The sequence below is a fragment of the Thermobia domestica genome, chromosome 6 (assembly GCF_964235325.1).
Source record: "Thermobia domestica chromosome 6, izTheDome1.hap1.1, whole genome shotgun sequence".
NCBI lineage: Eukaryota > Metazoa > Arthropoda > Insecta > Zygentoma > Lepismatidae > Thermobia > Thermobia domestica.
Window position 1 is genome coordinate 131,575,793 of NC_137459.1, and position 12,776 is coordinate 131,588,568.

At 37.4% G+C, this 12,776-nt stretch overlaps 1 protein-coding gene across 5 annotated transcripts in view; it reads right to left on the reverse strand.

The window, feature by feature from the left end:
* LOC145688213 (uncharacterized) overlaps positions 1-12,776 on the reverse strand; it is a 392,276-nt gene that overhangs the window by 94,589 nt on the left and 284,911 nt on the right. For all 5 annotated transcript variants that reach the window (XM_081762115.1, XM_081762114.1, XM_081762117.1 and 2 more), the window contains one exon: positions 8,015-8,297. In XM_081762115.1, the coding sequence (XP_081618241.1) occupies positions 8,015-8,297 (283 nt within the window). The remainder of the gene's footprint in view (positions 1-8,014; positions 8,298-12,776) is intronic.

Here is a 12,776-nt window from a genome sequence, read left to right on the forward strand (position 1 = left end):
GTGGTGACCCTCAGGAAACTCCGTGAAGGGGGCCCAGGTGCCAACTTCAAACTGATACAGGACTTTTTGCGCCCATTTTGAAAACGGTGCCCCAAATCGAAAATTGTTTCCTACAAAAGTTGTTTCCTATTTCAAGGACTATTGAATGAGGTATGATTCAATACATGTTCCTATTTGAAAATTTGAAGTTGGCCCCTGGGCCCCCTTGAAGGAGAGCCCTGGGGGTCACCGCAACAACACCGTGTGATGCGCCCTATGACATTTTTCTATCTCAGTTTTTGTTTCATCTTTTTATTCTCAGCCGTTTCGGATTTATAAGCACTGGACGTTTTACCTGAAACACCCTGTATATATATATATATATATATATATATATATATATATATATATATATATATATATATATATATATATATATATATATATAACTGGCTTTGAAACAGGACAAGAGCATGACGGTTCGTAAAATATTCTGATAAATAAAAGTGGTCTCAACTTGAAGAAAGTTCGAGAAACGCTGCCTTACAGTTACTTAGTGATATATTTTCTGAAATTTTTTATTTTCTGTAAGGGTTCATATGTTGTTGCAAATAACCAAATTAGTAAATTTCCATTTAGTCTCCAATAGACTCAAGACGATGCATCATACTCCATGAATATTTCCCTTAAAACCAACCAATATTCTGAATACTATAGAAGTTAGGGTACTGGAGGATTGTATTAATTAAAAACAAGTTTTGGGCGTGAGTAAGTTACAAATTTTTACCCTCTGAATTGTAGAGCAGATAATATTAAAATAACGTAGGCGCATGAAAGGATGATTCAAATTAACACAAAATTAGTTACTTACCAATATATCCTCCTGTGGGAAAACTAAATATTCTCCAGACGTATCGAAACAACAAGCTAGTTCCGTTTTGAGTTGTAAGGTAAAAAATAGATAAAATGGATGAGAGAAATATGGTATGGAAAAAAAGAATACATATCATCAAATAAAATATCGTGAGAGAGGAGTACTAAAACCAACGAGCAGAGCACAGTGGACAAAAGAATGAGTGAGTTGAAAGAAGCGCGGTGTCTATGCTACGTCACTATTGCCAGATTCAAAATACCGGTATAAATCAAAGATAGGTTACCAGATTTTATCAATCTTGGCAGAATCCAGATTTAAAGCCAGTTTATATTTATGAATAAAGAATGATTCTTTAATCTCCCGTTGTTTTTTGTTTTTCCTAAAGCTTTCTAATTAACCTGTTTTATATTGTGTGTATCTTGTTTCAGGCGAAGTGACAATCCCGACATACCTTTTTCTTGTGACTTTTTTTGATTGTCTAATGTGCTCTTTAATTCGAGTGCTAATATTGCCTACTCCAGGTTGGTTTGACCTATATATGAAGAGTCACATTCACACTGAGCACGATAAATACCTGACTTATTTAGTGGACCACCAAAATAACTTTTAAAACCGATGAGATGGTTTTGTAAACTTTTGGGAGGAAGGGGGGGGATATTGGAAGCAGATATGTTATGCTTTGCTTTGCAAGAATACGTTGAATTTTTGTCGATAATTGTGGAAAGAAAGAAATTTCTATTCAAGTATTTGCTTCTTTGGGAATAATTGATTTAGAGGCTTGCACCGATCTACGTGTTTGATTAAACCATTTTTGTAAGATACGCAACCGTTCTTTTGCCCTATTTGATATAAAAACTGTATTTCATCATTGAGGTCACTTGGACGATCACAAATTAATTATGCCCTACGAAAGAAATTCTTCGAAATCCTGACCTTGTACACTGGTAGATGGGCTGACTGTTGATATAAGTAAGTAGGATATGAAGTGGGTTTCTGCACGAAAGGATATATTTGTAAGTGACCAATTTTTTGTTAATTTAAATCATCCTCTCATGCGACTACATATTTTAACGCTTTTCCACCAAAAATGGGATTGGCGCTCATTTGAAAGTGCAAGGATAAAATTACAAGATGCAATTTTCGATGAGAAATGGAATCTTGTTTCATATCCGCGCAATGCACTACCACAGGTCATATAAACGGTACGGTCGATAATTGATTCTTCTCCACTGTTGACTGACTTTGAAAAATCTAAGATAAAATTCATGCATCTTGTCTCCTCATTATTTACCGCCTTCTGAAAGTGCACAAACCCGGCATTCCCCTTCGTCCGATCATATCAGATTTCAACCATCCAGCTTACTTACTATCTAAATGGTTATAAAAAAATTCAATGATTACAACAATGGTTTCAATATGTTGTAAAAAATCATTCTTGATATTAAATAACACTTGTCATCACTTGTAAATGCTAATACTATTTTGCTTGCATCCACAGACGTTGTTGATATATACCCGTTCAAACCCTTGAAATTTACTGTCAATAGCAGATCCGCGATGGCTCAGTGGTAGAGCGTTCCCTTCTAGTTCGATCCCAGCTCGTTCCAAGTGAGATTTCTGGTGAACAAACACCGCGTGAGTGGGTTTTCTTGGGGTTCTCCCGTTTCCTTCCACTTTCTTCATTCCACCATTTCATTCATTTCTTATCATCACCGTCTCCTTTAGCCTAGCCGGCATAATCGTGGGACGTAAAATTTACAGATTTCATTTCATTTCTTACTGTCAATAGCACAGGAGCTTGGTTATTACAAAATGGTGCATCTGCCTATGAAACCTATTTTCTATTACAACTGCTTGAGGACTGTTTAACAACCAATGTATTTCAATTTGAAAAATCATTACTTTTCTCAGAGTGATAGTCTAGCCATGTGGAACACAGTATCTCCGATACCGTCTAACATTGTTTTAAATCAGATAGAAATATTTATTTTATAGCAGGATACATTTAAGTATTAGATATTTTATTATCCTTATGCCGATGACTTGTACGTGATGAAAATACTCTTTTACACATATTTGAACAGTTCAATAATCAGCTTCATAGGCTCAAGTTCACTCTCTAGCGTGAATCTGATAACTGTTTTTTTTTTAAGATTTACTGATTACTCGATCGCACAATGAATTTATACCAAAAGTATATCGAAAAGTCATGCAGGTACTACTTACATACATCAACAGTCAGTCCATCCACCACTGACCAAGGTCAATATTTGGAAGAGTGCTCTGCTCGTTGGTTTTAGTACCCATCTCTCACGATATATTTATTTGGCGGTATGTATTCTTTTTTCCATACCATATTTTTCTCATCCATTTTTGTCCTTGTTAACTTACCACTGAAGACGGAACTACCTTCTTGTTCCGATACATTTGGAGAATATTTAGTTTTTCCACGGGAGGATATATTGGTAACATTATATATATATATATATATATATATATATATATATATATACAGGGTGGGCCATTTTAATCAATCCACAGAAATATTTCAAAATTGGTAAAACATAGAAGAAATGTTTGAAGTACACGTTATATATTGCTAAGGGGGAAAACCAATTCCACCAAAACTACCCCTCCCCGTCCCCCGCAAATGGGGGTAATGGGGGGTAACTTTGAAATGTCAAATGGGAATATTGGTCGAGTAATACCTCGTTCGAAAGGTCTTGGAAAACTAAGTAAAGCTGTACCAAAACATGTTTCATATGGAGCACCATTTTCAAAATGGCCGCCATGATATGGTTCGGAAACTCCAGTACCCGTAGTATGAAAACCATGGAAGGTAAATGAATGGAACAAAATTGAAATACGTAAATATCATAGAGCATATCGAATGGTGTGGTCTCTGTGATCCCAGTGGCCTCCCTGAAGGGATCTTGGGAGATAACTTCAATATGTTAGAGTAAAATTGCCATAATGTATAGAGAGAAATCCAAGTCCTGCAAAACAATCTCTTCCTGCGCTCTGTATGTGAGTGGGGTGCAAAGTAACTGTGAAAGTTCAAACGAGAACTCTACTTTAATTCGCAAACTAAGGTTACGCTACAAATAGGTATGGTGTGGTTGAAACATATGTTTGTAAGGATGACGCTGTAGTGACTAAAATAAGACGAAATTTTATTTGAATGGTAACGCATATCTCTATGGCTGAGTATGATTTGATGCGAAAACAGAACGAACGTTATACGAAAGAAGTTGTCGAATAATGCAGTTGCTGGAACTTACAAACGTGTGAATTTGATAATCTCCGTCGCCACAGAAATTTTATACAATACGTGCTGGTTATTCGGAAAGCATTTCGGGGTTTTATACGTACACACTGTTTCGTCTCTGAAGCTCACAATATGACATGAGTGCTAATAGTTAATCAAAATGTAACTGTGGCCATCCGTATTAACTCAGTGCACCAATTCTCTATCCATGAAGTCTGCCTTCCAAACAGCATTGGGTAGGTCAAGCGTACGTCCGAACCGTTGTCCGGTCGGACATTGAAATTTTGAAGTTAGCCCACAAGACCCCTTCACGGAAGCCGCTGGGATCACAGGGATCACATTATTCGATATGCCCTATGATATTTACGTATTTCAATTTTGTTCCATTCATTTACCTTCCATGGTTTTCATACTACGGGTACTGGAGTTTCCGAACTATATCATGACGGCCATTTTGAAACTGGTGCTTCATATGAAACATCTTTTGGTAGAAATATACAATTTGGTTTCATTTCGTATGTTTAGGCTTAACATCCTTATGAAATACCAAGGTTATCACGGAGAAGACTTTCGCTTAAAGGGACACCTCGAATCGCTACTTGGTTTATACTTGAAAGATGGGTTGTGGAGACGTCACCATGAAGTTCACACGATTTAAAGCATTTTTTGTTCTTTTTTTTTTTTTTTTTTGTGTGTGTGTGTGTGTGTGTGTGGTTTAAACCACCTTGGTTTAAACCAGCCAACCCTGTGATCTATAGTATTCAAAATTTCAATCGGCTTGCGCGACCATTAAAAATTGTTCTAAAAATTTAAAATTTTACCAGTGTATTTATTTTCAGTCCTGTAATAAATATTAGGGGTGCCGCACGAAATTCGAAAAAAAAAAAAAAAATCCCTAATTTTTGAACCACCCTAATATATATAATTACTAGTCACCGAAATTTTATTATGTTGTAAGTATTGTCAAAATAAGAAAAAATAGTGACGTTTAGCGGGGATAAGATGAATGAGAATTATAGAGGTAATCACTATATAAACATACACTACAGTTTGCGAAAATTGCTACACCAAGAAGGAATAAGCAAATACATCTGAATTTATAAGGCAGGGTATAATTTACGAAATGTTAGCGGGATGGTGAACGTATAGAACTAGAAGTGTCCTTGGTACATTTCTTTAAGTAGTACTACAAGAGGGCAGTTTACACAGTACTTAGATAGTGGAGCGCAAAGACACGAACAGGAAAATGTCTGGGCAAGTGCTATTATGTCTCGCCAACAGCCGATCAATGGTCGACTGCATTCCAACAGGCCCGCATGGTCGGACTAAGGGAATGTGACTTGTGATACCGCGAAACAGGTGCACGTACACGGCATGCCGTCACAAAGATGTGTGTGTATGGAAGCAAGGGACAGAAGAGAACCAACCATACGCAGCGACGATCGGACAGTGAACCGCGCAATGTGACCACACCATAACAGGAAGGAAATTCTTTGTCAGCATGGTCATGACGCACTATACAATCTAATCCAGGGTCAACATGTCTACATACTCGTTAGACGCTATCGTGGTGAGTGCAATCTTAGTGTGCATTGTCGAGGATCATATCGGGGGAATGGCCCGTGCGAAATTGTAGGGAACTACTGGCTACAACACGCCATCTCAGCTGCTACGAATTCAGGGCAACTTCACCAGTGACTCTAAACCACGAAAGTTCTAAAGGCCGAGGTTATATCCTTCTTCAGACAACTCAGAGGCGCCATATCTGTGAAGGGGAACGCCCGGCCACATGTATTCTAGAATATGCAAGCATTCTTCGAGGATATGCTGCTTCCATCGCTTTTACATTAGTTTGATCTGTCACTCATCGAACACGTATAGGATATGAATGGTCTGCACTTTGTTCACCATGGTCTTCTAGCAGACATTGTTCATGTCTTGTAGTCTAACACACGTACAAGCAGCGCGTCAGACGATTCCTCAAAGAACAGAGTCCACGACTGTTTGATTCCATGTAGCGACGTATAGAGACTGATTCAGGTTCACACTGAAATTCTGATATTGATTTCTCTGAATTTCCATGACCAAGTAAATTTTCCGTGACCCGCGACACAGCAAACATTATCATTTATGGTTAGATTTAGAAAAATGAAAATGAGATGAAATCTTTGAGTTTTACGTCCCACGGTTATGCCGGTTAGGCTAAAGGAGACGGTGATTATGAGAGATGAGTGAAATGGTGGAATGAAGAAAATGGGAGGAAACGGGAGAACCCCGAGAAAACCCACGAGCACGGTGTTTGTCCACCACAAAGTTCACTTGGCGGGGGCTGGGATCGAACCCGGGACCCCAAGCACCAGAGGTGAACGCTCTACCACTGAGCCACCGCGCCCCCCGGTTAGATTTAGAAAAAAAAAAAAAAAAAAAAAACTTAATTGAACTCCATCATCTTCATAGCCATCCAACACTCTTCTTACACTGTAAAGATTTGTTATGACTAAACAAAAATTATACACTAACGATAACTAAAATCTTCGCATTCTGAATACCCTTGAAAAAAGAAAAACTAAATATGTATCATAATTCAGCGTATCTTTTTCATTATATCCAATCAACAAATCTGACAGTTTTTTGTTGCATTTGAACTTTTATTTTATATATTTTTTAAATTTAATTTGTTCTTTTTCTTTCAAAGCTTACGGTGCTCCTCAAGTTTCTTTAATTATAGAGATAATTCTCTTCTTCAGTCTTTTTCTTATCATCATCTTTTTAAATGTCTTGATTCTTTGAGGTGTTCTTCATATGTTCTAGGTGCAGCTAAGAAAACCCACTTGACTTCTGTGAAATATAGCAGTCTTCCCTGATTTTCGGATTCTGAAAACATTTCCCTGACTTTTAAGGTCAGTGTGAACCTAGTGATTACAGCAGCAGTTATGAAATTGTAATTTCCGTTTAGTCATGTAATGAATCTGTGGTATAGATTACATTGCACTGGCACGTGTTTTCACTGGGTGCCGAAATTTTCATAAGTTGCAAAATACTATCATCTATAAACAGACATTCTTGAAACTTCCTGTGTGTGTTTTAGACCATATTCAAAATTAAAGCTTTACGATGCTTCTTTTGTGGTTGGCGATGTTGCAAGTCTTAATGACATTATTCCAACTTCTGTTTAGAATGTCCATGTACAACTTAATATTTATTCCAGTGAAAATTCGACGATTAATGACTTCTTGAATGAATCAGGAACAGCACAGAAAAGGCAAGGCGAATACCTTTTGTGTTTATTTATAAGGAACAGATGTCAGGATGAAATACAAGATGATATGGGAATAAGATTGGAAAAGGTTCAGGATGATGAATGACAGGAGCCAGTACTGAGGCCTCGTACACATCTAAACCTGGTAAAATACTGTAATGAGGAATTTATGATGATGATAATGAGTGATGAATCAATGAGTAAGGAGGAAGAAGGAACGTTTCGTAATTTATTTTACGTGCTTTATATATTATAAATAGTTCTTTCAAAAAATAGCTGTATTTAACACATGAAATCAAATCAAAAATAATAATAGAGACAAACCTGGAAATTGATAAATAAACAACACACTGTAATTACTAGTTCAAACATCTGACTGAAGCATACCGAAATCACATATTATGAAGATGAATTGAGAAAGGATCATACATATAATGGACTTGAAAAGAACAGAAAACAATGAACTGAAATGGAACACGTACACGCTAAGATTTGAGATACCAAATACACCCTGTCGCTATCAATTACGTTTAAACGAAATGAAAGAGCGAAATAAGAAATTATCATGACTGTTCACTTCATGTTACTGTTGAGAATGAAGCACACTAATAAACAAGACTCATACAATACATACCTAGGACTTCTATCCTCACAGTGTTCGTGTCTACTGGAATGATGCTTTTCTTTCCTATCTGAACGGCTATCCTCGCGTTTACTAGAATACAGCCTGTCTTTCCTATTTGACAGTGTGTCATCGCGTCTACTGGAATGCGGCTTTTCTTTCTTATCTGAAAGAGTGTTCTTTTCACAATGTAAATTATTGGCTTTGGCGTCATCCTTAGACTTGATGGCAGTTTCCTCCAGCAACAGCGGTACTTCTTCAAATGGAGTGTTAATACGCAGTTTCTTGATTGTGCCTGGAAAAAAGACAATACAATATACGAACACATTTAATGCTTGGGTTGGAAACAACGCAAACATTGTCATCTCAAGCATTGTTATACCCAAGACAAGTGGAAATTAAGCTGATATATCATTCCTACATATAAAGGTGTTTCAAAGAGTTTCTGGACTAGCTGGGCTAGCGAAAAGTTCTATTACGTATAAAGTAGTCACCTTGCGTACTGTGTCAATCAGCTTTAGTGCCACTACTGGAAGTCATTTTGCGTAAGCGAGTCCATAGCCTTTTACGACTCGCGCTGGATCTCAATAACAGTGCGGAACATTTGACCTTTCATCTGCAACTTTATCTTCGAAAACAAGGAAGAAGACTGCAGAAACTCAATCTGGGGAGTAGATCAAATGCAGATGGGACAATATATGGTTGACGAGAAACACAAGAACGAGGCTTGCTCGGTGAAAGGTATCATTCTCATAATGGAGATATCAATTATACGTGCGCCAGAGGTTCAGTCGATTAAGCCGAATGTTTTCTCTCAAAGGTCACAAAATGTCACAATAAAAGTGCGTATTGACAATCTGACCTAGGGAAACGAATTCCGGATTAATAATGCAACGAATGTCGAAACACGATTAATATGGTCCTTGCTGAGCTGCAGCTCATTCTGACTTTCTTCGGACTTATCCGTAGACCCAAGACTCGTCACCAGTGATGATCCTGGATGTGAAGGGTGGAACATTCGCGGCACGCTTATGCTGATCTCGGCAAATTTTATTTTTGATCGATTTGATATAAGTTTAGTGTTCTTTCCAGCAGCAACGCTATATGAAACGTGCGCCTACAACGTAATGTGGGATCCGAACTACATGAGCTTCCGACATCGAACCCGAGTCTCCCGTGCCAAAGACACGTACGCTAACCGCTTAGTCACGAGGAAGCTTTTGGTACATTTCGGCGGGATTTTCCTTCTGCTTAGAGGTCAGCAGTCGGAAAACAAACTTGGCAGCGACACACTGCATGTTCAATTCGTACGTTCGAATTATCTGCACTGACCCGTACAACACCAACAATGTCTGTAAAGTCGTTAATCTTTCTCCGACGCTCTCATGCGCAAGGTCCCTAATCTGTTGCACATTTTCGGTGATGATGCTTGTGGAGGGTATTTCACAACTTCGTCGCCTGGAATGGACGTTATTCCATCTTTGGAGCACTTGTGCCACTATAAACATTGCGTACGATTTATTGTTTCATCGCCGTAAGCTTGTCGCAACATGTTTACTGCTTCTCTGATTGATTTGCCCAGTTTAATGCAATACTTTTACGTTGGTTCGTTGTTGTAACTTCGTGTTCATGATATAATCGCAGCCTACCACACACGTGCTCATAAAACCACCACTCAACAAGTATATTTGTTAACAGAGCGCAGTTGGCATATTGCCTTATCAAGATTGAAGGACACTATAGCTACAAGTGGCACCTTTGCTGTCATTTGTTGGCGTGCTACAGAAGTAATCCAGAATTTTTTGATACAGCCTTGTACATACATATTATATATATATATATATATATATATATATATATATATATATATATACATTAAACTATTTATATCTATACCTGGAAAGCACGAAAATGTAACTTAACTGACTAAAACTACATGTGACCATAGTTAGCCTCCAGAAAAGTTCCAATTTGTCGTGGAAAGGAGGTGTGTAAGTTATGTATGGTTTCCGGAGTAATATTGTATCTTCCTCATGCAGCGCATAGTCAGTTCCATCAGCGAAGATTGAGGACAATATTTGTTCAGAAGTATGAGTTCCAGAACTGAACATAGGTGTTTAATAATGTTGAGGTCTGACGATTGGTCTGACCAGTTGTAGTTCATTTCGATTTTTATAAAACGACGCCTTCAACAGCTCCAGCAGAGTACAGTGGGGCACTGTCATCTTGAACAACTGTATCTTGGCCGGAAACATCATCTCGGTTACTACTGAATGCACATGATCTACATATATAGCATATCCGTACTATAACATATCCATATAGTTATTGGCAGTAATGGTTTATGTGGGTGTAATTATAGGATCCACGGAATAACAGGTAACTGTGGCCCACAGCATCATTGACTTCAACGTTTTCTATGTTTTATGATTGGAAGAAGATGGTTTGTACATAAATTTCTTTGGACGTGCGCCACACACAAACACGGCCTGTTGTTTGAAATAAGGTGAAACATATTACAAGTTTCCAATTACCAGAATTGCACGGCGCTGATAATTCCCCCGTTAAACCATATTCGTTCATTCATTTTAGCACAACTCTCTCATAATAAGTATCTTTTGCTTTAAAACTGTAACATTATTTAAGGTAAATTTGCATATCAAAATGAACTGTATATGAATATCAATATTTGATTTCGAGTTACCATCACTGAGTATAACCAAAGACGCTCACTAGTTAGTTGAATATCGCACTATGTAAGATGTTTACTAGTTAGTTGAAATACATTTTTCACAGTACGTAAGCAGTATTATGAACAAACAATTTATATTTTCCAATTAAGAAAAAGGCATTTATTAATAATTTCTCGATTTTCTTTTTATTCAGACCTGGCTAAAATGCTAGTTCTTTGCACGAAAAGAATAGGTTTATGAAATTTTTTTTTGAAAGTATCTCAATCAAAATGAAATTATAAAAACTCAGCTCAATCCAGGTATGGTTTCCAAAATTCATTTTAAATTCCTGAACCATCTTTTATTTATTTATTTTTATTTTTTTATTTTTGCTATTTTATGAATATAAAATGGGAACGTAAAATATTAGAGTAAATGTTTCCCTTCAGAAGCGGAATTTTTCGAAAAGCTTGAACATGTGGCAACTTATTTTAATACGAACTTTATATATCGAATTTTAGCTAACTTGAGAGGCTTGTGAGATAATCTATTTTTGGTATAAATTTTGAATCCTCTTTTTCCCCTTAGGGTGTGAATTTTAATTAAAGTGAGATAATAAAAACTCAGTTCCAAGCAGGTACTATGTTCAAACATTAATTTCCAGTTCTTCAAGCTTATTCTTTTATGGTGTACCCGACAACGTATCTGGTATATTTATATTTCAGTTTCAGATATGTATTTAAGTTACGATAAAAAGATCATGATATGAATTGCCACGATATGTACAATTATAAACTAAAAACTGTGACCATTCAACATCATTTCAGAAATTCAAGCTTTCTCCATAAGTCTCCTGTTCAATATGAAATGATTAAATAAAGTACATTGGCAAAATTCTTGGCCCCTGAGCTTTAACCTTAACAAATATACAAATTTGGTTTAAACTTTCTTTACTAAGATCTTACCATAGTATGGATTAAGCTGCTGGTTTCAGATTTACATTCGATTAGTGTCCCAGAATTGTCAGAAATGCAGGGTAAGGCGAAAGTCCAGCACCATACTTGAATTTTTGAAACGGTTTGAGGAAAGATGACGAAACTTGGGATGTGAGTAATTGGGGTGGGGGCGCACCAGACGGTGCTATTTGACATCATGGCGGTCATCTTGAAATCCGACATTCTGAATTAGAACCCAATATTCCAAATGGGAAGGGGGGCATCGGACACATGATTTTAGGTTAGAATTTAACCAGAAACACGAATCTGAAGTTATTTTTCACCTAACAGCCTCATCATTAAACAACACACTAAGAGGAAACATGGGATCTTCTTTACACTTCGTCATAGCCCATTCTGCAAATTGCATTCTCCTTTCTTGGTCATCCTCAATTAGGTATTGTTGCAGTTGGAGTTCGTGTGGATGACACTTGTTGCCTGTGTGTAACACACGGAGTATCGATCTCTGATTTACACTTGAAACTGCAGATAAACGTCTGATACTGAGTTTCGGGCTTTTTACCAAGGATATTACAACTGCCGTTGCTGTTGCCTTATCCGTTACAGTCCTCAGGCGTCCACTGCATTGTTTGTAGGGTACAGATCCAAAAACTTGAAATTTCTGAAAAATACGCGACACTGTAACATTGTGGTATGTGCAATGTTGTCCCTCTCTGGATGCCGGGCATTGAAATCATCAGTGGGCTCTGACACTGCGTTTTCCACTGATGAGAACAATTTCAATCCTTTGTTGGTGGGTGAGAGCCATGTTACATTACCTGAAAAGATAAATCAAAATCCATTGTATGATGCAATACGTAATGTTTACTTCACACCCAAATTTCATTACTGATTAAAGTTAGGTGAAAAATAACTTCAGATTTGTATTTCTGGTGAAATTTTTAGCCTAAAATCATGTGCCGCATTCTCCTTCCCATTTGAAATATTCAAAATGGCGAATTTCAAGATGGCCACCATGATGCCAAATAACCCCTCTGGTGCGCCTCCACCCCGATTACTCATATCCAAAGTTTCATCATCTTTCCTCAAGCCGTTCCAAAACTACCAGGGTGGTGGTGAACTTTTGCCTCGCTCTGTGCTGTATTT